This window comes from Pleuronectes platessa, chromosome 13 (assembly GCF_947347685.1).
Source record: "Pleuronectes platessa chromosome 13, fPlePla1.1, whole genome shotgun sequence".
Taxonomy (NCBI): Eukaryota; Metazoa; Chordata; class Actinopteri; order Pleuronectiformes; family Pleuronectidae; genus Pleuronectes; species Pleuronectes platessa.
This window is the reverse complement of record NC_070638.1, coordinates 3590899-3618277: the sequence shown is the minus strand read 5'-3', so window position 1 is coordinate 3618277 and position 27379 is coordinate 3590899. Positions and strand designations below refer to the sequence as shown.

General features: G+C 42.6%; 2 protein-coding genes across 3 annotated transcripts in view; one reads left to right on the top strand and one right to left on the bottom strand.

Annotated features, from left to right (window-relative positions):
- The window catches only part of tesk2 (testis associated actin remodelling kinase 2), a 25262-nt gene extending 1586 nt beyond the window's left edge, over window positions 1–23676 (top strand). The window contains exons 2-13 of one of the 2 annotated variants that reach the window (XM_053437606.1): window positions 1491–1939; window positions 2645–2764; window positions 7387–7508; window positions 9827–9875; window positions 14000–14146; window positions 15214–15296; window positions 16966–17050; window positions 17311–17394; window positions 18115–18201; window positions 19203–19341; window positions 20568–21101; window positions 21325–23676. In XM_053437606.1, coding sequence (XP_053293581.1) covers window positions 1817–1939; window positions 2645–2764; window positions 7387–7508; window positions 9827–9875; window positions 14000–14146; window positions 15214–15296; window positions 16966–17050; window positions 17311–17394; window positions 18115–18201; window positions 19203–19341; window positions 20568–21101; window positions 21325–21647 — 1896 coding nt within the window. In that variant the 5' untranslated portion in view covers window positions 1491–1816 and the 3' untranslated portion in view covers window positions 21648–23676. Of the gene's footprint in view, window positions 1–1490; window positions 1940–2644; window positions 2765–7386; window positions 7509–9826; window positions 9876–13999; window positions 14147–15213; window positions 15297–16965; window positions 17051–17310; window positions 17395–18114; window positions 18202–19202; window positions 19375–20567; window positions 21102–21324 lie in introns of both variants that reach the window. The other variant, XM_053437604.1, reaches the window with a different exon arrangement.
- On the bottom strand, window positions 22199–27234 carry si:ch211-155e24.3 (uncharacterized protein LOC100150696 homolog). Its single transcript, XM_053437682.1, has 4 exons — window positions 26697–27234; window positions 26164–26270; window positions 25970–26069; window positions 22199–25769 (listed from the first exon to the last, which is right to left on the bottom strand). Exons 1-4 carry the CDS (start codon window positions 26908–26910, stop codon window positions 24919–24921), a joined length of 1272 nt encoding a protein of 423 aa, XP_053293657.1. The 5' UTR covers window positions 26911–27234; the 3' UTR covers window positions 22199–24918.
- Between the last annotated feature and the right edge of the window lie 145 nt (window positions 27235–27379).

The window sequence follows — 27379 nt, the reverse complement described above, 5'->3', positions numbered from 1 at the left end:
TTGTGTTTAGTCAGCATCAGCTGCCTGGACCACTGTTGTGGGTGTGTGGGTACTGAAGCTTGTAGTGTTGAATCAAGGGTTGAATTTTACATGCTGGCCTCTTCTTGTCAACTCAGATACAAATACGAAGATGAAAAGTTTGTCTCTGTTCCCGCTCTTGGATCGGAAAAGCTACTTAAATTAGATAGGAAAGCTTTGGCCTGGTACTTGTGGCTTTCATTATTCTTGGCACAGGCACTTTCAGCTTTGCCGTACCATTTCAGCAAAGCTGAAAAATGGAAGTGTCATTGGAGAGAAAAAGGCAGGAGGAGGATAAAAAGCCTTTTAAGGATGTTGCCGGGACAGAGAATGATCTCAGAAGTTGTCCAGGAGATCTACAGTAACTTGTAACAAGTGACTGTCATGTAATGCTGACGGAACCTAAGCAGAATCTGGCTGTGTCATCTCAATGTTGTTTTTTAGGATCTGATCTTATCAGCCCTCATCTGGGCCCAGACTTGGACATTTGTTATTCTCTGCTTGTGGTTCAAATGGACCTCTTTGATTTATTCATACTTAAATCTGCTCCTTTCTCACTTTCTGCCACAAATCCTTCTGATTTAATGGAGCACATTTAACTTAACTATTGCAGTTATACTCTGATAAATATGAGTGATATAGATTGATGCTGTGTGTGGAAAGAAATCAACACAAGTACACTGTGAAAGTTTTTGTAGTTTTTAAAGCAGTAGCGTGAACTCTGCTTTATAGATATGTATTATTCATGCAGTTGTATTTACTACCTGCTGGTCGTCTGGGTTGTACTTTGTAAAATGTCATCTCGCTTCACTCGGTCTACATCATCTATTATTCTATTCTCTTGTGTAGATGCTTAGTCCTAGGGGGCAATTAGTTGATTAATTAATCACATACACTGTTCTTCATAAGCCGTTTCGTTAATGCTGTCGGGAGATTCTCTGTTCGTATCATAGGAGGAATAAATTAGTTTTTCAAGTCTAGTTTAATATACTTTTCTTTCTCTCTCTAGAGTATTTGAAAATAAATATTTATAACCAGACTCGATGTTACATCAGTCAGAAGATTTCCCCTCTGGCCTCAAATATTCTTAAAGGTTGGATATGAAAGCCACATTGTTTAAAAGACCTTTAGCCACAGACTTCCTTTCCTGTTCCCCTTCGTACCCTGCTGAATTTGTTTTGGATGGCAGAAAGGTCCGGGACCTAAGGTATTTCTTGGCTAATCTCCCATAATTGGACAATCAGCCCTTATTACAGCCATTATATTTGGCCCTGTTGAGCAATAGTGGGTTGTCATATCCATCCTAATGCAAGACCCAGTCTACAAAACAGCTTTAAATATCTTAACCTTTCATCAGAGGGCAGCGTGGCAGCTTTTGTTTCTTTTATTTTGGGTGTGTGGCCTAACAACATCCCACACTGCGACTTTACATTGACTCAAATCAATGAAAACCCTTTTTTCGTTTTCTCCAGGTCTCCAAGGTCTTTCTATACATCTGTCAAAGATGTGAAGTCCTGCTCATCCCTGTGGACTCTTCAGTTACAACTGAGGAACTGGACCAGTAGGAATCATCTTGGACCCAGCCCGAGCTTGTCACCGGGGGGGGTGCCCTAAAACAAAATCCCAAGCTGAAGTCTATGTGTGTGACATATTTCCTCCCAGGACACAAACTGAGTAGATCCTGTGTTGCCGTGGAATCCTCGGCACCATTAAAGCAACCCAGTCCTCTTGTCATGTGGGTACATTACAGAGGACGGCTCATATTACCCTCACTGGTATCACAATCCGTTACATCACCATGGACCGGAATAAACGCAATTCCATCGCTGGGTTCCCAACACGACCTGAACGCCTCACCGAGGACAGGGACAGTATCGGAGGGCCAGGGGTCTGTGAGATGGGCATGGGACCGCCTCCACAGGTCAGTCCTGGGTTTTTATTCAAATGAGAAGAACACACTGGTGCAGGGCATACGTTACATTATACTGGGGTTTGTGCAGGTTTAAATGATCCTAAACACTTAGGATAATGATTTGGATTGATCAGGCCATGAGTCTGTTCCAGTCTTTATGGGCCAGTTCTTTTTGACGATCAGTACACACGTTTAAATTAACATTCAATACAGTTAGTTTGTGGTTCATGTTATTCATGTTGCTCCCATCAACCATTTTACTCATTTGCTTTTCGTTTCTGACTCTTCTGTGCCAATAATAGCATCAATTTACTAGTGAACAGGGATGGTTCAACAAGGGATTTGTCTGTTTTGCTATTGACACATGCTGGAATCTGTGTTCCCACAGAATCGCTGAGTTGCCTTACGACACAAAAATAAATGCAGCTCCCTTTAAGCTCAGTGTGTATGGGTCTCCTGTATTAACGTGTTTCACTCTGTGCTTATTTCTGTCTGTGAAAAGTAGAGACTGAGAACATCTTATGTATCCTGGTTTAAATCACTCTTTTATATTTAGTTCTTGTCCCACTTAGAGGCAGACGGATAATGTGGCCTTTATCTAATTTTCCCACACAAACAAGCAAATTATACCCGAGGACTTGGAGCATATTACTGCGCTGTCGGATAAATCACCCATTTGACCTGTTTTCACCAGTCTGTTCATATCTTCTGCAGGTGGGCAGGGTGTGGCCCTCGTCCTACAGAGCTCTGATCAGCGCCTTCTCCTGTCTCACACGCCTTGATGACTTCACCTGCGAGTGGATTGGCTCTGGATTCTTCTCTGATGTCTTCAAGGTGGGGTTGAGATCAGTTATTACTTGTTCTCTTATTTCCCGTTATCCTTTTTACTCCTTTCTTTGAGGGCTGTGCTCAGGGCTGTCTTTGACTTTGACTTCCTCTTCTGTCTGTTTCCATGGCTCTATGTGTATATATCAGACATACTCATTTAACTACAGGATCGATTGCTTTTTCCCTCGGTGAAGAGGAAAGTGAAGCTTGTGTGCTGTGCATGTTGTGCACTGGCCATTATCAGAAATAAGAGGAGCTTGTTGAGTGTGGCTCTCACAGATTAATGGCATTTTTGAGTGAAGCCACTGACGCCCAGTCCTTTTCTGTTTGATTTGACTTGTCAAGTTGATGTGCTCGGTGAGTCGATGACTGATTGTTTCCGAGGGAGCTCGGTCTTCACTCATGAATGTGTCGTGGACATTTTTAGGTCAAGTTAGACTCAGATCCGTTCAAAGACATCAATTAAATACGGGGTTGTTAACCCTGGTACTTCCCCTCCCCCTGCAGACATGTGAACGGGAGTCACACAAGCACATTTAGTGCTATTAGTTTGGATTTGCTAAATTAATCCCTCTTCATCAGCATCCATCAGCAGATAATAACATTTTCTTTTTTCTAGTTGTTGGTAGTTGTATCATCAAAGCCACCAGGGCAGTGTGCAATGTTAGCATGGTTCAATTAAATTTGTTATTAGAGCCAGACTGATGTATCGGCTGGCTGATAACACAGGCAGATAATAACCTTTCACAGACATATTTGTATTGGCGTTTAAATGGCGATATGAAGTTCTGTATTTTACAGAATAGATATATTTGCATTTCTGTTAACATTGAACATAAAATGTGTATTGTTAATTTATGTTTTGTACATTTGGTTCTATTTTCAGTTTTCTTGTTATTTACAGTAACTGACAATAAAATTTCACACTCCAACACCAAGCATTTTATTTATGTTTGATGGTTGGAACTTGTTGTGATATAAAATACCTGCTTTGGTGCTTTACTTTTCTCTATAAATGTAAGTTGGTGAGCACCACTGACTTCTGATTAATTAAAGGGTGAATTCGCAGAATCATCTCGACATGCACGGTTAAGAGTTGTGGTTTTCATATAGATGTAAAGAAACTCAGTACTTAAAATACTGGCCTTGAAAGTTTGGGCTGACATTAAACCCGGCTCATTTTGATGCCACATTACTTGTTGATTCATGTGAGTTATCCAGTATTTTAGTCTGTCTGTTCGTATTGGAATTTTCAGTACGACCTTAGCTAACAGTGGATTTGATTGGTGAACTGGTGGGACATTCAGTTTCCACTGTGTCTCTCTTTCAGGCTCAGTTGGGGCTGGAGCTTATTGATGCTGCTGTTGATCGTGTCTGGCAGCTACTATTGAGTGTGTGCATCTAGTTAAAGGGTGGCAGACAGTAAAGGTCCATGCGTTTGCAGATGAAGTAATATATGAATTGACTTTTATTAGCTATATCAAGCCCATACTACATTATAGTGTCACCCATTGTTCTCTGGGTATGCCAGCTGTCAAAAAACACCCCCCCATTGTGGGCTGTGGAAACACAGGAGCTTATTCATATGACGGATGAAAGAACAGAACAGCACAAACAAACAACATCCAGCAGTTTCTATTATTGATATCCACATTTACAACTTGGTTCAATGCATACAACTTCAATTCAGCTCAAATATTTTGTTGATGACAGAGTGAAAAGGTGTTTAAATAGAGGCTGTCTACCACATATTGTCTCCAGTATAATGATTATGATAAGAATGTGATGCTGTAAGAGGTAATTCTCAGTGATAATTGATTAATTGAGAATCTCCCAGCTCCCTGCATGAATGCACCTCAGCCTCTTGTCAGGGATAATGATAAAGGTGGAGGCCAAGGGTAGGAGGAGGAGGAGAAGAAGCTTCTGATGGTTGAGAGCTGTGGAAAGGGTTGAAAATGGGGGGGTTGAGTGGAGGCTTCAGGAGTTTTCTGAATGTAAGGGATGGGGCAGACAGGGGCTCTAGAGGAGTTCTTATGAAGGGAACAAGTAGGGACAAGTAAACTAGGAAAAGTAGGGAGGTGAAAAGACCAGAGCAGAGCATCACCACTACCACTACTACTGGAGAAGGTGAGGATTGAGGATGGTGGGTTTGTCGGAGGCCACAGCGAGGAGGAGAAAGAGGGGGGGATCAGGAATAAATTCAGATGGGGGGATGTGAAGAGTGAGGAATCGGGGAGGGGGGTTGTGGAGGAGGATAGACGGATGTGGGGGAGGAGGCCATCAGAGGAGTGGCCATCTGTTGTTTCTGCTGTCCTGTGGTGGAGCCTGTCGGCTCTTACAGACAGGCCCCCTCGCTTTGAACTTGAACAGAACAGAGAGATTTCTGTGTCCTATGTATGAGATGGAGAGAGGAGCAGACAGAGAGCTTCCGAAACAGAAACAGACTGCATCAGCCTTTTATAAACATATTTATATATTTATTTATACTGTTATACAGATATTGGTATACTTATGGATAATTTTACTCTATATCAAGAGTTTTTTATTTTATTTAACACTCCTGCAATTCTGTCCAGCAGTATATTTCCCTGACTCTCCCTCCTATGTAATCCATATTGATTTAGCCTCTACTGTAAGTGATACTTTCACCAGTGTGTCACCAGTGTGTCACCAGTGTGTCACCAGTGTGTCACCAGTGATCGGTGGGGGTGGTGATGGAAGATGGTTAAGAGCCACTGTTAAAGTGTGTATGATTTACATTGTGTTTTTCCATTGAATAAAGAGCAAAGTCCACTCTTCAGTTTCAACTCTAAATGAGTCAATGGCCATTTAAGGTTCAAACTTAAAAAGAGGAAACATCAGTGTTTTATTCTTGCTGGATGAGTCACATATATAATCTGATTCTGAGATAATGCTTATCGTATCCTGTCTTTAGGCATGGGCTGACTTTCTGTGTGTGAAGTAAAATCACATTCATCACATTTTCTGCTCAGTCACAGCAATTCAGCAGTGAGTCGATCTAGGTCAGAGGGTAGCAGAAGAATATGAAGAATATCATTTCCATTACAACTGTCTCTTTGGTACGGACGTCTCAGTAGAATCAAGTTTACAGGATTATCTGAGTCATAATTGTCACCTGCCATTACTTTTTGTCAAGTGATATATTATTTATCGTGTGTTATCATCATATGTTGTCATATTTGTTTTCGAAAGCTTAGCATGTTATTAGGGCATATGTGCAGTATGGAAACCTCTAATGTATAATGTCTGGTGTGGTGTAGAATGGTCACGTTGTTGTTGTTCTCATACTTAACGCAGCACACACACAGAAACGCTGCCCTTTCACTTTGGGCTGATGTCATGCATTGCCAAACCCCCTTGTGGTTCCGTTGCTTTTCCTATGTTGCATATGATAGAGCAACTTTTCAAGTGGCAACGCAGGCACGTAACTCACGTAACTCACGTTTATCAAGAGCAGGAAACGGTGATTGTTGTTGTTGAGAAACTGTCTGGTTCGCCCACGTCAAGTGTTAACACAACACGTACACATTCTGAGTCCTGCATTTTTGTTTTGTATGATTCCCAGTTCTCCATTCCTTGTCTGCAGCTCTTGATCGTGTCTGACTGGTGTTGTTGCTGCTGAAGGCTCAAACCTCTGAGACCAGTTAAACCTTTTGGAAACCACAGTACACCCACAGGAGCACCAGTGAAGCCTTTAAACTTCACACACCTACATTGCGATCTAAATGTGTGTTTCTGCCATCAGGAAATGAGTAAGCAGATGTCGGTGGCTCAGTTTGCAGCTGAGCAGCTCAGTCAGTGTGGTTTGCAGGTTGATATTTCCTATTTGCATGATACATGAGCGTGTTCTGAAGAATTTAAAATACTTGGTAATTTATACACTGCACTGTGGCATGTCTGAAACCTTAAGTGTGAAGGTCATCTTTCTATTTACAAAGACTGAGATGACACAGAGAATAACAATGCTTCAGTTCAGAGATTAAATTAGCTAATTGCTCTTTTGGAGACTTTTCACTCAATTAAATGGACTTTGGTTATTTTTGGTAAGTCCACTGTCTGTGAATAACTCCAAATTAAGAACCTATAATTAATTTATCCCTCTAACGCTGCTTGTTCTAACTGACAGGATGTCAAAGTAGATTTTTTTAATGTATTTTGCCCCCCCCCCCCCCCCATGCACGTCTACACAGGACCATTAAGACTTTCCTTCATTAGGAAGGATTTCAATGCTGTCTTTATGCCACGACCCCAGCTGACCCCATTATTTAACAAAGGTGGAAACCAAAATCCCAATGCACAATAATACAAAATTGATTGTGCAGCTTTGGACTGACATTAATAGTCATGGGTGGTCAGTGACCTCATTTCACTTCTCTTCTATGTGCTGACTTCCTCTTCTGTGTCTCTCACTGCATGCACCCAAAGTGACCCAGGTCAAAAAGTCTACTGAAGAGTTTTCAGTTATAGACTAATGAAATGGTCACGTTTTCAATCCCTGTCTCTGTAGCCAGCCAAATTAAGTTTCTATAAAAATAGTTCAAATATTGTGATTTAACCCTTTGTATTTACAGCATCTTAACGTGTGACATCATTTGACTGTTCCACAGGTACGTCATCGAGCCTCAGACCAAGTTATGGCTCTGAAGATGAACAAGATCAGCAGCAACCGAGCGAACATGTTGAGAGAAGTTCAGCTAATGAACCGGCTTTCACATCCAAACATACTCAGGTTAGTAACTGAACACAGTATCGCTCACAACGATCAGACACCGGCCATAGTAATCATTTTCCACTTTCTCATTCAAGGTAATAATTACATTATCACATAGCATACGAATCCAAAAGGCCTAATATGTATCATGAGACATTCATGAGGTATAAGATGCCCTGAATAACTTGTAATGATCTCACTTTCCTAAATTCACTTAGACTTGTTGAGAGTCAAATTCGCTCAGGAACTACTAACACAGCGTCTGCTTTTACTGAACTGCATCGTGTAACTTCATGAGTCTGTGGTTGTGACCTGTTTCCTCTGGGGCTGTGTAGAAACTGTGTCAAACACAGAGCCTATTAACGATAGATTTTCTAAACTGCCAGCTCCTGTTAGCGCTGCAGCAGACGCCTGGAGGCAAAAAGGGCGAGGAGAGCCCCCCTCTATCACTAAGGAATGGGACAAGGCTTTGAACCCTCATGTTGAATTATTGATTGGACAAAAATGGACACAGTATGATAGTGTGGGAGCAGCTCACACCTGCCTCTATGATCCTGAAGTTCTTCAAACCATCTTGTCACAACCAAGTGAAGATGAGACTTCATGCAGCATAGAGAGCTGATATAGATTTTTCCACATCAATAGCCAAAGCACAGACTTTCTAATATTTGGCCAAACTTGTGTTTGTGTAATAGTATTATTGTGTAATGAGTAGTATTTACACAATAGTAGTAACTAGTTACTCTATATTTCACAACCATGCCTTTCTCCAGAATACATAAAGGGTATGAAAAAGCCTTTTGAGAGCAGTAATATGCACATCGAACGGTTTGAAGGAATTTCTTTGGTCTTTCTCTGAATTCTTTTCTTGCACTGTCAACATATGTTGTCGGTCAGAGGTTAATCTGAACAGACTTTTGTGTGACTTAATTACTTTTTAACGATTTGAAGGCATCGAGATCAAACAGCCTTGGGCCAGAATATGTTTTTGACATCCTTGAAAAATACAAACCCAGTAAGTCTCTGAAATATTTAGGAAGCAGTCCGCTAGCAGCAGCTTAAAGCAGCATTTAATAGCGATGCTGCACATGTATGATCTAGAAGGGAACTTAACTTAAGCACTATTTCTATCTATGACTAATTACCTTGTTGTCCTGTGACTTTATTGGTTTATTTTCCTTTTTTTATTGTGTTTTTACATTGTATAAAGCAAATGGTGGTTTTGGCTTCCTGTCAGATTCACATTCTTCTCTGAGCTCCTTGGTGGGAGAGTGTGTGTTTACCAACATGCACATACATGCATACATATCTGTGTGTGTCTGTGTTTGTATCATTTTGCACAGACGCACACATGTACGGTGTTCTTTACAATGCCATCTTTGTTGAGCACGCCTGCTGGATTGTGTGTCTGTCTGTGTGTTAACAAGCAGGCACTGAGGGGGTCATTGTTAGCTCAAATCTAACTACGACCCATTGAGTTGACCTTTTCATTGCCTCCGGATTTATGAGGCCTTGGGTGCTGCTTGTGAGCAAAGTTGGTTTTATTTGTTTCTCTGCACAAACACTTGGTTTTTAACGTCGGTTGGTTGTGGCCACTCGGGGCTCATGAAAATTGTTTAAACCCTTTTCTCTAATGTTCTAACGGTTAATGGCGTGAAGACAAAGCGACCTCCAATTCAACAGTGGTAGAGAAACACAAACAAATGTATGGCAGGGAGGAAAAATGTTGTGTGTTTATTAAGAATGTATAAATTGATAGGCAAGGTGGGGGGAGAAATGGATGGAATGCAGATGAAGCAACTGAGCTGCTATTATCTTCCTTTCCACAGACACTCCGCTACGACCTGCCTGGTCTCGCCCACTGGAATTTTACATTTTTCTTAACCATTCTTCCTGCTTTCTTTGTTTGCTACCAGCAGAGAAGGCCACACACGAGTCAGGATTTGATCTGTCTGCGTTTTTCTTTAATTTGAATTACCCTATGGTACAGTGGCAATAAGGGGCAAATCAACGTGGCAAACAAAAAAACACAACAGCCAATAATAAAACACGAGAAAGTCAAAAAACACAACGCAATTAACTTCTGATTGGCGGCGGCTCGGTCTAGATTTTAAACAGGAAGCAGTACTGACAAAATGTGTTCTAGCTTTTTTGTTGCAGTGTTATTTAATTTAGATTTTTTGTCATTCTGTTGTTTCATTTTGTGCTGTGTTTTATGATTTGTTTATATCCTCAGATGCGTCTGTGTGTCAGTCTCCATCAGCTGATTTCATTCATTCTATTCAAATCCCCGAAAAATATTCACCTTCAATATGATGTATTTTGTGTGTTTGCAGGTTCAAGGGAGTGTGTATCCATGAGGGCCAGCTTCACGCTCTGACGGAGGTAGGTCTCTCTCACAGACACACACACACATACACAAACATTAAAGCCTGTGTGATGTGCAAGATCAAAGTGTCTGTCGAATGAAAAGTGATACTGATTCGATGCTGAAAATATGTTCCAGTACTTCCAGTCTCTTCCAGTACTTGTGTTTACCTGCAAATATGAGCCCAGGAAATTTCCCATCTGTGTCTGAACACGTTCCTACTGTTTTCAACCATGAGTAGAACACGGTTACACGCGAGTCTGTAATAAAACTGAATGTTCTTTTGTGTACATATCACTTAGTATGTCTGCATGAGGGAGACGGAGGGAGTGCAGAGTACAGGCTGCTAATAAAATTCTCCAGCGATGCTTAATGTGACAGCACAAACCATTACGGTTACAGTGAGCAATACTTTCAGGTCGCACACAGCCTGTAATTATCCTTTGTACGTTTATAAGTGTTTCTTTGTGTGTCTGTGCATGTGAAGGAGAGCAGGAGTGATACTGATGGTTATTAAAAAAGTCTGGCCCGTATTCCTTTTGATGTGGAGGAGAAATGACGGTGAAAATGAATTTAAAGGTTGATTCTGTTCAGCTTCTTAAATATTAAGCTATTACTTAAAAACACTGTTCCCTAAAATACTTCTCTAAAACATCGGGAAGTAGATGCACTCTGACAAATCTACAAATAGTCTTGAATTTATGGATCAAATTAGTAATAAAGTAAACAACTATCCTGTAAAAAACATTCTTAGTTGTTGCTCTAATTTCATCCTCTGCTGCATGATGCACAAATTCTGCTTTATTCAGAAATGATGTAGTATTTAGATGTTTTTTTGCCACATGCAGACAAGTCCTGTTGTCATTGTAAAGACACATAAACTACACAAAAACATGCATTCATCACATATGCACACAAACATACACTTCAGCCAGTGTCTTGAGATGCATCTCTATAAACACGCATGTTATTTGAGAACACATGCAATCAAATACACGTGAATGTGGACGAATGGCACAGAACACACGATTCATCCCACGGAGAAGAAAGACCACACTGTTGAGCACCGGTCTTCAAGGCAACACACATGTGTACATGATTACACTGTCGGGCTCCACAGTGAATGTGCTCATTGTAGCTTTGCCAACAACGACAAACACCAACTTTCTGCAGTGTCATTGTAAGAAATTCACTTACACGCGTATATTTGTTGCCGCACGCTAATTGCAACGTGAATCCATTGTGGGACACGCACATAAATATACGTGCACTCTGCGGTTGGTCTTGTTTTCATGCTGCAGGGTAAACAGATCCTGTTGTGTCGTGTCAGGACCTATAAGTGAATGCTCTGACCCTGGAAGCAGGCCCATGCTGTTTTGTTACCTGACCCCCACTATGAGGCCAGGCTCAGAGGAAACAGAGAATGAAGTTACTGCACGGCCCAAGAAACACACACACACACACACACAGACACACACACATGCACTTCTTAGTCCGACACAGAACCCTGCAAACTGTTTGAAGTATGTTGCTTGTAAAAACTGTACTGATTTTAAGTACAGCAGCAGTTAAACGTTTTATAACGATGAACATTTGTCCAAATCATCTCACAGCAGGCAGAGTAATGTGAACAGTATGTATCTTTTGTTTATATTGACGGTAAACTCTAAGGGTTTAGACGTTGTGCAATAGATAACAAACTTGTTAAAGGATGCATCAGAGATATATTATGATGTATTCTAGAAATGCTGCCACACGTGGAGAGCCCACTGGATTAACATCTTCATGTGAGCACGGCCCCTTGAAGCCTCTGGAAGACGCAGAGGAATAATTTAGCGTCGTCCTTGTTCCGTTCCTGCCGCATCTCAATTTAATGCACCTTATCGGAAACGCTAGAGCAATTATAACCCGGGCTAATGGGTAGTCACGACCCATGGCAGGTTTGAACTGGTGTTTGAAGCTGCTCCCAGCAGCAAAACAAAGATTCTTTTGTTTGAGTCTTTCCAGGGTTTTTAAACCTGAAGCACAGATAGTGAGGCAGAGAGATTTCCACAACAGATGGGACCAGCCGTATGTTTTTCATTTCCTCAGCACTTCCTCTACATTATACATGATCATGGCGTAGGCAGTTACATGGTTCAAACATGTGCTCTGTCAAGTGATTACTACAGCATGTCAGTACCTCCAGGAATAGGATAAAGCAAAGTCCAGGAGGAAAATGCCTTGCCCGTATAAGAGGCTTCTTTTTTCAAATGAGACTTTACTCCCGTTCAGTTACTTTAAGTTGTCACAGCAGGTTCACTCTTCCTCTAAACCACGGGAGTTACATTTTGAATCGGCACACGCTGCGCCCGCTGCGTAATCTGCCAGTGTGAGAATACAATCAGCCCCGAGATATTAAATTAGATGATCAAGGAAGGAAGTTGGATTAGTTTTAATTGTCTCCAGTGGAGTTTTCCCCAATCGTGTCCTTCTCCTGCCAAACCCCAGCCAGCAGAAAACAGATGTTGAACTCTGTTGACTTTTTGCACATAGTGTTTAGATATTTTAAACATGGTCGTATCTCTTTATTCCATTAAAAAATATATGTATTAACTATTTTCTGAGGATCCTCTACAAGCTGTAATGAACTATAACTTCTTAATGGTCGAATAGGATTTAGAATTAAAACAGCTACTAACATCATTATTTCAGATGGAAAATGTATTCATGTTTGGCCAGGAAAACAGTTCCAGGATTAAATGATCCAGAATGTAGATTACAGGTTATCATATTGTCTTCATTAGGGTTCACTACATAGTTTATTATGTGAGATTTGCATTTTTTACATTTTTATTTGGCTGTGACAAACCGTCAGTATAAGTGTTCAAACCTCTCTGAGTTGAACATGTTTGGCAAAGCTAATTTGATTTACTAAATATCCTGAGATCTCATCGAGGATGTTTTTTTATTCTGATTTCTGATTCTTTTTATTTTCAATACTAATTACAGAGGAATTCTTGATTTAAAATCTCACCCGTCTTTTTCTTTAGATTTTGATCAGACAGTTCGAATACTTTGGAAGACGAATTGTCACAGCACATATGATATTTACATAATAATATTCTTTGCATGTGAAGCTAGAAAAACGTTGTTTTGTTTGTTTTGTTTTGTTGTCATCACACAGCTCGGTCAGGTCTCATCTTTTCAAGACCAATTCAGACATAGCTCCACATTGTAGTAATTTGTTGAGATTATCAGAAAAGTAGAATTAATCTGACCACAAATCCCAGTTCATTAAATCGTGTGAAGAAGTCGAGATCTCCTCCCCTCACCATCGACCCCCTTTGTCCTAATTCCGTGCTGGTTGGTTTTTATCGATAAACACGGCTAAACCAGACCATCTCTTTGTCCCATCTCTGGCTCTCTGGAGTTAACCACTGTTGTGTGACATGGGATTAGTGTGTCTGTGTGTTAGCATGCAAGCAGCAAGGTCAGACAAGTTCTTCTGGATCAAAGCTGACAGGCACAGCCAAGGACCCCTGGACACTTAAAGCCCACTGAGCTGATTTACCCTCTTTGCTGGTGGGCGACTCTCTCTCAGAGCTGCCTCACTAACTGAGATTAAACAACCCTTTTTTTAATTTGGCATATCCCCAGCTCACCGATACATACGCAGCTAAACAGGAACATTGTGATTTTCAGAGTATAACCATGCAATTCCTGCCTCAGGGACATATAACGTCAGTATTGTTCGACACGGAAATGTCAGGGTTCTGACGCATTCCCAACAAGAGGCACATTCAGGCAAGGTGTCAGGACATGATGTGGAAATTCCGCAGTGGAAAGAAGTGTTTTTACAGCAGATTTCTGGAAAATGTCCAGATTTCGGTTCATGTCTGAAAGCAGCTATTCTAATGACTTGTAGAAACTTTGCTATATGACTCTCACTGCCATGTAGCCCTTAATTTTCTGTTAAAATGCTGTTGGACCAACTATGCAATCAGAAGAATAAATATTCTTAAATACATTTGTTTACCCATCACCTTTTTTAACCATAAATTGTACATATCGTCAACTTGAAGCACCGCCTGAACCTTTGTTTGTGAAGTGCTTCAGTTTTGCAAACATTAATATGTGTGTGGATCTTCCTCTGCTACAGTACATCAATGGTGGAAACCTGGAGCAGCTGCTCGAGAGCAACACGCACCTGAGTTGGCCGACCCGGGTGAAGCTGGCCAGTGATATCGCCAGCGGTCTGGCCTACCTGCACTTCAAAGGCATATTCCACCGGGACCTCACCTCCAAGGTTAGCTGCACACAGGCTAATTGGTCATTAAGAGGAGAAACCGTAGATGGGAGGGAGCAGCTTCTCTATGTCAGACTTAGATTTCTCTGTCAAAAACACAGTGTGGCTGTCGGATGTGATAATCTCCACCAGGCAGCTTCTAGTTTTCCAACTTGACCCGGAGCCATGTTGGCACAGACGTGTGAGGGAACAGGGACAGTGTGCACTCGGCTGTAAACACATATTTATTGCCAGTCTAAGGTTGTAGGGGCTCTTCTTCTTCAGAATAAAACAAAAGTGCATCTAAAAGCAGAATCTTTCACTGGAAAGATATAGTTAGTTCACAGGGGGTGGATGATCTCATAGTCTTTTCTAGATTATAGTTCCTTAAATTAATGCAAAGTGCATTTGGTTATGACTCATACTTCTGTCCTGAAGGTCGGTGAGCAGAGAAACAGTTTTTTATTCATTAATATTTCATATTCATTTGATGCTATCTACTCGTTCTAAACACCATCCTATTGTTTTAGAGATTATAATGTACTTTTCGTGAGTTATTTGATATACTCTCCCATTTTAAAGTAGTTATAAGAAGTTTTTAGAAATACCCAGGAATTAGGTACTTGCTCTGGGACATAGAGAGATATTTATAAATAATCTCTATAAACTATACAAAGTTTTAACAGAGTATTAACATGCACTATAGAATATGTGGCTGCCACACATCATTTTATTAACTGTGAGGTTATGCAAGGTTGTGAAAATAATGTCCGTACTGTTTGTGTACAGTAACATCTCAGCATTGCTTGTATAATATCTGTAACCGTTGCAACAAGTGGAAGCAGAAGATTACCAAACGGTTCCTTTTAGAAGAAAGAGGAAGAGTTTATACTTTAGAGAAATGCATATCGACAGGTCCTGCTTGTTTGTTGAGGTGCAGGGAACAAACAATGCCCAGTAAACTAATATCAAGGGCTTGAGTTCCAGTTCATAGAGGAAGTGGATGTTTGACTGATATTGTTAATCCCCTCCGTGTTGCAACTTCCTCAACGAAGAGTGTTGTTAAAGTTGTTTTTCTATATTCACAGAACTGCCTGATCAAATGTGATGACAACAGCTACACAGCCGTGGTGGGAGACTTTGGCCTGGCGGAGAAGATCCCCACTACTGTGTAAGGAGTATTTCCACCTACCATTTCAATTCTACCTACCATCCTACCTAATTACTGGCTCCGTCAATAGTTTTTGATATAAACATTGAATCTAAGAACCATGTAAAGGAAAGGAAGTTACTCTGTGGGGAATTATCATCCTCTCCAGCTCGATGTTGCTCCACGGTGTCTTTTGTGCTCCCAGCTTTTATTTGTGTGGTTACGTCACAGCTGTTCTCGTCCATCGCAGGCGGCCATTTCCAGGAAAACACCAAACTAAAACAACAATCACCAAACCAGCACACACGCAGTTAGATTTGGGGTGTGCATGACACAGTTATTTGACACATAGTTTGACCATTGGAGGTCAGATAACACCATGACTCATAAATAAATGCTATGTTTGCTCTCTGTCTCTTCAAATTGTAACTTGGCAGTCGTGTGTTAGTGTTTTAGCCAAAACAATTTAATTATCAACTTGTGGCGGCTGTGTGTAATTGTTAGGTTGTTGTGATGTTTCTTTTTTTTCCTGCTCCCCAGTTGCCAGTGGTCACAAATTGATTATTGCAGCTTCACCAGGCTTCATCAACAAAGTCTTATGCCCACTTTTTGTAGCCTGAAAACAAAGATGCTGCACACGGCTCTGAGGGCCGCATGATTGCTCCAGTACTGTGTTTTATTGTTAAGTAAGATGTGAGTAGTTCTGTTTCTAAAATATCATTTTACTAATAATTAAATATACAAAGGTTCAGGTCAAAATATTTATTCCCGGCTTAAGTGAATTTTCCCTCCTCCTCATATAGGGCGCAGGTTTTTTTATCAACACATGATTCACTGACTTTAACAGCAAGTTGCACAGATTACATTATCTGCTCTAGTGTGTTGATGACAGGAGGATATTACCAGTGCAGGGTTTTAGTTGTTAATGCTGCAGCAACACACAGAAGGAGTCTTGTATCTCTTTGCATGTGTATATGACTACTTTCATTCAGGTACAAGTTGTGGTTTGTCAGGAAACGACACATCTTCAAGGGTTTCATATGCAAACTCTTATCTGATGTCACCCAATGTACATTTAAACACAGCTAAAACTTGCTGAGCTGCAAAGATTACAGAGTGAAACATATTTTCGAAAAACTGCTCTTAAGAAAAGGTAGCATCATTCCCAACCTGGTGCAATTCAAAACTGCAATTACATGTTAACTAGAGGGTGAACACAGCATGAGGGGTAATTTAGTGCTGAAGAATAAAATAAGCCCTCTGTAGAGTCAGCTTAGTTTTTATATATTTGCATGTTTGCCCTTGTTTCATTTATCTGTCGGGTTGTTCTATTAACAACACAAAGGCAGCCTGGAGAAATTCACTCAAACAGCCTTTTTATTAAGTGCTAACACCTCAAAACAGATGTAGAAGCAGGCGGGTAATTGAAAGTCTTTTTTCTTCCTGCTGCTCCACATCTTTCATTTACACACAACACGGACCGGGGGAGGTCAGGGGTTTCTTCCGGGTGCTGCACTGGGTCAGAGGAGGATAACTTCAAACCAACTTGTCGCCAGCTCGACATATTTACACACAAATTGATGCCTCGACTTTTCTTCACGCACTTTGGTTTTATTTTTATAATTCAACCGGGAACACAGAGTCCTGTTGCCTGTAATCTGACATCCTGTGTTATGTGTGTTGGGTTCAGTGCCGAAGGAGAGAAGCTCTCTGTGGTCGGCTCCCCTTTCTGGATGGCTCCGGAGGTGTTGAGAGATGAAACCTACAATGAGAAGGTAAAGTTACCCACCGTGAACTCTGACCTTTGTAACAGTTAATACAGATGGTGTCAAAAATAAACTCAAATAAAAGTGTGTTAGAGTTTGATTTAATTTAAAGAAACATCGAGGAAAATTGTATCCCAGAAGGAACAGAAATCATAATTTGCTATGTTTACAAAAAGTTGGGACAAAGGAACTAAAGAATTATTGTTGTGTGTTGTAATAACCTACTAAACTAAAGAATTCTGCTCATTTCATTGTGTCTCTATCTCCAGGCCGATGTTTTCTCCTACGGAATCGTCCTGTGTGAGATCATTGCAAGGATCCAGGCCGACCCTGACTTCCTGCCCCGCACAGAGGTAGACTGCTCCTCTCACCTCATTGTCGCCCTGTAACCTTCCCATAAACTCTCTGTCTTACATCTGTGTGTGTGTTTGCACTGTAAACAGGTTGATCCGTCTCTGTATCTCATAATTCTCTCCCTGTTTACACTGAGAAACGTTCACATGACGAACACGTGAGGAACTGACCTTTAAATATTTAGACGTCATTCCTTCACTGTACTTCATCCTTATGCAGATCTCAGTGTGACGCAGAGGTTTGTCTTTTCATATTAGGAATAATACCTCACAAGTTTCTATATTTTTTGTAAGTAAATATAGACTTTTTCTTAAAAGATAAAAATGCAAGCGGCTGAGATATGCATTTGCTTATACATTGTCTTATTTGGGATCCCCTGCCTGCCATGTAGAACTCAGTGTGATGTCAGAAGAATGATGACTGTTAAAAAGGATCATCCCCAGCATGGCCCTGAGGATTGTGCCTTTAACCGGGCTTATGTGCGAATCCAAGCTCAGAAATGAGTCTTTGGTTATTAGTCCTTGATAGTCCACTTGGCAGTCAGCAGGATCATGTCACAGGGATTAGTCTGATATGAAGCTGGCTTTGGAACGAGAGCAGCCCCGTGTCCAACTTCTGGTGAAGCTCCGTCCGTCCTCTTTTATCCTTTTTGTCAGAGTTATAAATACGAGTTTCCTGTTGTAACTGTGATACTGTCTCTGTCGCTCCCTCCCAACCAGAACTTTGGCCTGGACTACCACACCTTCCAGCACATGGTCGGAGACTGTCCGCCTGATTTCCTCCAGCTGGCATTCAACTGCTGCAACGTGAGTCCCACACGCTCTCCAGTCTGTCGGCCCAGAAATGAAGCATAAAAATGTCCTGGATACGATCTCAAACACTATCTTGTGCCGAGGACATCGGCCAGAGTCAGTGTCAGCTGTCAATCATGATGACTCACCCTGTTTCCAACATCAGATATCTATTTAAAATCAAACTTGCTAGGAAAACATATACAGGAACAAACTGCAGTTTGATAAAAAATATCTAAAATGACAGAAACCATCTTTTATTTGGACTGTTTAGTTTGGTCCATGTCCCAAACACTAACACGGAGGAAGCACTGGTGTTAATGACAAACTTTTCTCCACGCTGAGACAAAAACATTCGCCAAAGTGGAAACTCTGTTTGTAGGATTTTACCTTCTTTTAATTTCTTAAGTAACTTTTTTATTCCTTCATTCAGAAATAGAGGGACAATCTGATGATGTCATTAATCTGATTTAGCTCACTATCCAGGGGGTCGGCCTCTGTTCTCCAAAAGCTGGATCAGTAATTCGGCAGACTCGGCTTTTCACAACACTCATACGTTAATTTGTTGTGAAATTGATTAGCTAATGAAACGGGGGGGGGGGGGTATTAAGTCAAACGGTATAAAATATGTGTTTCTTACGAGATTTATTCAGTTTAGCTTCGCTCACATCATTTCATAATCCTTCGCCTTGGAATTGTGTATAATGGAATTTAATATAATTACAAACCACCCGTGAGGAGAGTATTCAAGCTTTTGGAGCCTGTGTTGGCTCCGTCCATCTCTTCTCATCCTGGTCTGCTCTGTCGTTATTGTTGTTCTCTTATCTTCCATCCAAGTCTTTTGAATTTAATTTAATTTGCTTCTCTTATCAGTTTAAAATTTTCTCTCTAGGGTCTCATTACAATCCCTGTTTAGTTGTGTGTCCTCATCTTTTAGACACATTTTTCTCTATATTTTCCATTGGTTCTTTAAGCCTGCCTGCAGCTTGTCTCTTATTATATTTCCATATGTGCAGATGGACCCTAAACTCCGCCCCTGCTTCCCCGACAATGTCAGGCACCTGGAGGAGCTTGTTGCTCGCCTCAAAGTTGAAGAGATGGAGCACGAGTGTGTCTCGCTCAGCGGAGACAAAGACAAGAAGACAATTCCTAAAGGTATCAGCCCTGCACCGCTGTCCAAACCACACAGTACGTCCACAGCTGTGCAGTCAGCAGAAGTGTTTACAAGAGGATACTGGTAGAGTCCTATAATAGTCAAAGTGGTGGGAAGGGAACAGACGACAGAAACCTTCACCTCTCATGGGTTCTCTACCCTTTCACCCTCTTTACCACTGTGTACAGACTCAGCTTGCTCTCTAATGTAGTCAACGCTGCCTGCAGGTGACCTGGTCAGTAATTCATTTGTTATCCAGTCAGTGGTGAGACTGACAGAAACCTCTTTCCTCTCCAGTTCCTCTTACAGTGTTGATTCTACGACCCTCCAGTCACTCAGTAACAAACGGTTTCCACCTCATCCCACACGTCAAAGAATGAGTGTGGGGTCCAGATTCCTTGTTTGCTGATAATATAAACTTCATCTTTCCTTAAAGAGAAACACTAGACTCAGGTCCACGTTCCTCTTTGGAGAAACTTGATCCACACTGGCCCAGGTTTCATTTCTAATTCGGTCCAGTTCAGCCGCCTGCATGTCTGACCATCACGGAGCCAGGGGTCAGTAATGTTTTTGTTTAGAGGAGCCAAGCAGCTCCGTGTCCTCAGGACAACACGTGACATCACAGGACGCAGGAGTGATCTACACTGGTGACCAATGTGTTGTTTCTTTCACCAGGTGTTGTGTTGTAGATCATGATGGAGTTAACACAACACGACACACAGTCTGAGGCTGTTGACACAAGAACGATTCCTTATCAAGCTGTTATTGTTTGGAAAACATGGATTGGATCTGACTCCTCGTCTGCTGTCGGTTGTTCTGTCATGAACTCATTCTGACCCCCCCCCCCCCCCCCCCCCCCCAGCCAACCCCAAACTTTGTTTCTAAGCATTTGTGAACAATTGCTGGAGTATTAAAGACTCCAATCCATTCTTTTTAATCACTTTTTCCTGCACTTATGCTTATAATTATAACCATTATTATTACATAAATTTTGAGATGTATGTTTGAATCCTACAAAGCTCAAAGGAAATGTCAATGTTATAATAATCTCCTCCAGTTCCATAGAAAACATGTGAAAACAAGGGATTTGTGTTCTTTGCAAGATTCAGCCTGCAGTGACCCCTAGTGGTGACGTTATATTACATCTAAGGCTAAATGCTTAGTTTCACTTTGCAGTTTGTAAACTTTCCTTGATGACATCACACGACTCTCTGTCTTTCTGTTCAAGGCGAGAAACTCCAGGGCTTCAAGCGACTGAACCCTCTCGGATTCCAGGACGACAAAATCCCGGAGAAGTCTCCTCGTCCTCGGCGAAACATCTGGCTGAGCCGCAGCCAATCGGACATCTTCTCCTGCAAAGCACTGAGGAAGGTCAACGTGCAGGACCCTTACTACAACCCCCCCATCACGCAGCGCGCCTCCAAGGCCGCCAAGATCAACCCGTTCACCGCCCGAGAGGACCTGTGTGGGGGCAAGATCAAGTTCTACGACGTGCCCAGCAAGTCGGTGTTCTCGCTGATGTTTGACCTCCACTCGCCTCCGGGGAGCACGTTCGGTAACCCGCCGGCTGCTCCCGGCGCCGGGGGGGCGCAGCAGGAGGGCTCCTACTACTGGCTGCAGCTGCCAGGGAGACAGTGTCACTCCTTGCCGGTGTCGCCCCAGCTGCCGCGCTCCGAGGTCTTCCAGCTCGCCGCCGCCGTTTGCTCCAATAACAACGGTTCCCTCACCTGTAACTCCGGTCTGCTGTCCACGACGCTGCCAGGTGAGTCCTGGATGTGCACGATATTTAGCCTTTTGATATTTACTGTGTGAGAATATATAATTTCAATAAGAAGGGCTTTTTTTCCTATATTACACTTTCAAAGAGTTTGAAACTTAATCCAGGACAATATGATGTTTGAAAATGGAATTATCTGGTTGTGATGTTCACTCCATCATTGTCTGAAAAACTTTACTCATCCCTCTTTTCTCTCTCTCCCCCACAGCGACTAACCCCAGGTCTGATGCCGGCCCGACTGGAAACGACGTCCGGCAGAAAGCGTTGGCGTGTGGCTGGGCGAAGAAATACGTGGTGGTCGAGATCCCGCCTTACTGCGGGCAGAGAGGAGGAGGAGGGGAAGAGGAGGAGGAGGAGGAGGACGGAGAGGTAGAGGGGAGGGCGGAGGGACACAAGGAGGACATGTCCGGGGAGAGCTGCTCTCCCATGGTCCCTTGCAGTGGGAGGGACGGCGGAGAGGCGATGGACTGCTCCTGCAGCGTGGAGGACAAGGATGAACGAGGGAGAGGGACAGACGCCGGCTTAATGTAACGGACCTAAACCCACCCCCCCCCCCCCCCCCCTCACATGGACGAGCGTGGCGGGAGGTGGATGTTGTAGCTTTGGACGAGAGCTCGGGGACTCTGACTCGTGACTGTGAGGAAGTGGACGAGCATTGAGACGGACAGACAGGACACAAGTTAACGGAAAAATACAAGAGAAAAGAGAAAAGAGAAAAGCAAAGGCATCTGATTTTATCTCTCCAGTGAATTTATCCAAGCACATCTGATTCAGATCAATATTTGTCAAAGCTGGTATCACACAGGACAGGACAACATGTGACCGTCTCCAGTTGGAACAGAATAAGCTTCTATCAACACAGTGGCAGTCGGAATAGAGATTTTTTTTTTTTTTAAAGGTTGTTTATATTTGCTATTGTGATACAATGTTGATTTTTCTCTCTCCTTAAAAGTTTCTTATATTTGGCTGTGACGAGGGAACCGGATCCCTCGTGCTGTGAATGAGTGAGTGTTTCAAAACTTTCCCCATGTTCTGTCATTCAAATGATTTATAAATATTTGTTGTTATTTTACGTATTCAAAGGAAACTCTGCCCGGCAACAGGCAGGAAAATGGTTTCAGGATTTCACGCCGTCAATTCACATTTTGTCTAATTCTCCTCGAGGTCGAGCTGGATTCATTCAACACTTACAGTTCATTCACTGACTCTTTAAAGGACCTGACCAGTGGTTTCAATGTCTTTTAACAGCTTGGTATCTATGTGAAGTCGTGGTCGTCAGTTTGTGAGGTTCAGGAGACGTGTTTTCAAGAAACAAGAAGCTCTGAAGCCAAATCAAGGTTCTAATGTCTGAGTTTACTTCAATGCACCACGAGTTTTCAAAACAGTTCCCTCTTGTCACTCTTTTGTAATTTAATGAATTTGATCAATTATAGCTTTTCACCATAACAACTTTAAGACTGTTAAATGTTTGAAATGCAGGAATCTTCTTAATACAAATTAAGTTTGATTCATAAACAATAAAATGAACTGTCAATCAATAAAGAATCAGGGATTTAACCATCGCAGCCTTACTCAGACTGGTTTGACCATGATGTAATGGTAACCCTGGAAAATGTGGTTGTTAAAACCAGTCGCTTCAGAAAACTGTCAGAAATGGAAAAGTCAAAATGTGCCTGTGTGCTGTAATTCCCTGTTGTGGCCACAGAGGGTCGTTGTTCTGCAAAAAATAACATAGTCTCACTTTAAAGTAAAAAGTTCAATTTATAGAAACAAGGCTTTAAGGTGGGAAAATCAATCACATGTCAGACTTATAGATTCAAGATGAACATGAAGGCAGAAATATAAATTACATTATATTATATTAACTACATACACAAAAGCTCTAAAAACTGCTAATGTCCTAAAGCAGTGAATAAATTAGTGATTCATTCCATCATCAGTCTTTCACAAACATCTGACGTGATTAAAAAGTATTCAAGCATCTGAAAAAAGTTTCCTCCATCACACATTAGAAGGAGCTAATTTATTATATTCAAATCTCAATGTTTTCCCTTAAAATTCAGTGAATATTTTACTTTAAGCCGAGTTCGATACTGTGAAACTGGTCCCAAGACATTTTCATCTTCCTGTTTGAGAGTTAAAACGTTATTTAACTTTAACAGATATTAAACAATCTCATTTAACATGAGAACTGTTGATCTGAATGTTTTCAGTGACTGTAATGAAATGAGTTTTGACTTGTTAAACACAACTTCCTGTTGATCTGCTCCAGCTCTTCAATGATCCTCTCTAGTTTCATTCTGATCTAGGAACTAAGTTGCACTTGTACCGTGATGATCTCCTCTTAATGACCTTTCACTACTTTTCTATGCAACAGATCATTTATCTCAGTGTTTTAAAGGATGAAAAAAAAAGATCTAATTTGATATTTATGAGAAAGAAAACAACTTTTTAACGTCTTACCTTTTGTATATTTGTGTAAAAAGTTTGTGTCGCCTGACGAATACAGATCCAGATGTTTTTCTTTGCTGATCGAGTAACAAAGCTTCTCTGAGTCTTACTTGTGTTCGTCTCTTCATTCTTTTTAGTTTTTCACGGTGACTTGATGAAAACACTTTTGCTTTCAGATTTGATTTGCAAGTTCTGAATCGTGTATGATTCGAGTCAAAGAGGATCCAAATTTGACTCTTTATGAAGTTTGTTTCTACAGGCGAGTCCCACTAAGGAACATTAGACCAGTACACTTTGATCAGTCAGGCTCTGGTTTGTATTTTGATTAATAATCGTAGCCAGTCACAGATCTGAGCATAGATCTAAAATAAAAAGAGTTCATTACCTAGAAGATTTCTCATAATTCAAACCAGTTAATATTATTAATCGGTCGTTGCAGTTAAGTGGAATGAAAATCTTTTCTTCAATGAGATGGTTAATTTAACTTGAGGACATTTTACCATAGGTTCCCATTTAGCATCACTACATGTTGACAGATGTCTAAGAATGAGAAATGTTTGTCGTCTAATGTAATCAATTATCTTAAAAGCTGAATTTAGTTCTTCATCTCTAATATTTAAATGTTTTAATAATTTAATTGAATCAGCTCATGAGACGAAGGCTTTAAGAACAGGAGAATAAACGTTTAAAGGTCCAGACCCCTGGTTTTAATGTTCCCTCAGATCATTTACCATGGTTTAGAAATGAAATGTATTTAACTGTCAGGCAGCTATTTGGCTTCAGTTCACTTCTAACCTTACTTCCTGTTTATTTAACAAGCTGTTTAACCCATTGAACAGATTCACACACTCACACACACACACACACACACACAGACACACACACGACTGGAAACGAGTGGGTTGAAAACACAGAAAACAAGACACAGTTTGAACCTTTAATCTAAATTAGATCTGTGAGGATTAGTCCATTTATCGATTAAATACATTTGTCTGTCAAATATTTGCTGCTTCATCTTCTCACGTGTGAGAAATTGATGCTTGTCTCCGTCACGAATGATAAATAAATAAAATATCTTTGGGTTTCTTCAGACGAAAGAAAAACATTTGATCTGTGAGAAAATATGAAAGGAAGGTTATTGTTTCCTGACGCAACTAAATCACGGAGCCACAACACGAGACCAGTCAACATTAAATCAAATGTTATAATATTAAACCAACGTAGTGAGAACAACAACAATATAAATGACAAATACATGATCAAACCAGTTTAAGCACTATGTAAAAAAAAAAAAAATTCTTGAAGTGACCAAACACGGGAATCGAACGTGTATAAAAAGACCCGGTTGAGCTCAGTGCGCCGTCTTCTGGTGGGACTTGAGGCTGGAGCGCTGGGTGAAGCACTTCCCGCACAGCGCGCACTCGTACGGCTTCTCGCCGCTGTGCACCACGGCGTGCCGGATGAGGTTGCACTGCTTGGTGAAGCTGCGGCCGCACTGCAGGCAGCTGAACGGCTTCTCGCCCGTGTGACTCCTCAGGTGCTCCTTCAGCTGGCTGAACCTCATGAAGCTCTTGTCGCAGAAGGTGCAGCTGAACCTCTTCTCGCCGACGCCCGACCTCCAGGGCGTCCTCATCCTCCTCGCCAGGCTGAAGCCCCCGCGGGAGGAGGAGGAGGAGGAGGAGCCCGGGTTTGGACTCGGCTCCTCGTCTCGGCGCTGGTGCTGTTGAGCGATGGAGCTGTGATCCGGGGAGAAGATCTGAGAGTTCAGTCCGTCCTCTGCTCGTCGACATCCAAACGTCCTGGACGCTCGTCTTTTCACTCGAACCAGGACGGAGTGGGACTTCCCTGCTGAGTAAGTTCTGGGCGCCACGTCCCCTGAATGAGGCCCCAGCCGCCCCCCCGCCGTGTAGGAGAAGCTGGGATCGGCTGCGTCCCCGCACAGACCGGACAACCACAGCTGATCGGGATCGACCACCGTCACGGACGCGTGGCAGGAATCCAGCGGCTCCTCCTCCCTCTCGTGTTTCACCACGAGTTCCGAGCCGCTCAGCTGCTGCTCCGGTGGCAGAGTGTCGCCCCCGGCCGGTTGTGGCTCAGGTCCTGGTTCGGCCGGGTCCTCGGCTGAGAGGTAGTGATCCACGAAGGCGTCGCTCGGCGGAGCTGAAGAGGATTTGAAAGACGGGGACGGTTCTGCTGCAGACACTAAAAACACAAAGGAACCACATGTGAGCGTCAGTTAGGATCTGATGGGAACGATTAAAGATGAATTAGGAATCAGTCAGTTAGGAAAGAGGAAGTAGACGAGGAAGTAGACGAGGAAGTGACGTCTGACAGGTCAACGTCAGCTGATTGAAACCCTGAGGATCTGTGTGTGTGTAGCAGCAGTTTGTGTCGTCACTCACTGAGTTTGTCGACCGTGTCGTTCCTCCACTCGTCCTCCTCTGCACACTCTTCTTTGATCTGCTCGTGTTGGGTTTCATCAGGAGCCTCCAGGTCGACGCCCTGCAACACCAGCATCAACACAGAAGTTATTCTCTCTCTCTCTCTCTCTCTCTCTCTCTCTCTCTCTCTCTCTCTCTCTCTCTCTCTCTCTCACCTGCTGTGTTTGCTGTGAGGCCTCAGCTCCTCTCCGTGTGTCCCAGTCGATGATCTGAGTTTGTTTCCTGAGAATCACTTTGACCACAGGAGAACATCGGTCCCCTGCTGGAGGATAAACAAACACACACACACACACACACACACACACACACACACACACACACACACACACACACACACACACACACACACACACACACACACACAGAGGATGTTTAAGCAAGTAAACAAACCAAGTTGATGAAGAGGACTCTCGTCCCCTTCTTCCTCCTCCTCACCTCTCCTCTACTCCTCCTCCTCAGCTCTCCTCCCCCTCACCTCTCTACTTCATCCACACCTTTCCTCCTGGCCCTTCAGCCTGCTCCTCCTCTCCTCCACCTCCTCACCTCTCCTCCAGGCCCACAGCCTGCTACTCTCCTCACCTCTCCTCCTCCTCCTCTCCTCCTCCTGCCCCTCCTCACCTCTCCTCCGGGCCCTCAGCTCTCTTCCTCACCTCCTCAGTTCTCTTCCACACCTCCTCCTCCTCCTCACCTCTCCTCCGGGCCCTCAGCCTGCTCCTCCTCAGCTCGGCCTCCATCAGCTCGCACTTGTTCTTCAGCAGCTCGATGTCCCTCCTGCTCCGGTTCACCTCCAGCCGCAGCACCGCGCAGCTGTCCTCCACTCGCCGGTTGATCTCCTCAACCGCCGCCTTGGCCAGCACCTCCATGACGGAGAGGAGCTGGTTCTGGAAACCGCAGCTCTCCATCGTCTCCCGGCTTCACCTCCTCCTCCTCCTCCTCCTGCTTCAGATAATAGCTCAGCGTGTGACTCCTCCAGGAGGAGAACGTGGACGGGTCCCGGTCACACAAGCGTCGGGAGGCGGATGTTGTTTTCCGCGGATGGCACCGAGGGATGACGGAGTATTCACCCTTACGTTGCTCACGGGCGGTGTCTGTCCCCGCCTGGCCGTTTACATCAATAAGCTTCTAACATCTTCTGCAACGTGAATAAAACAAACGTCTCAAAGTCTGTGCGCTTTTTAAAAACACCGTGTTTCTCGTTCCGCTTTATTTCCGCCATCTTGGCACGTACCGGAAGTTAAAACGAGGTTACCATAGCAGCTGCCCGTTTCGTCACTGGCGGTGTTACCGTAAATATTAAACTACACGCGCACCGTTAGAAAACATGCCCGAAAGTAAATTTATACCCAAATTCAAAATGACTAATATAATACA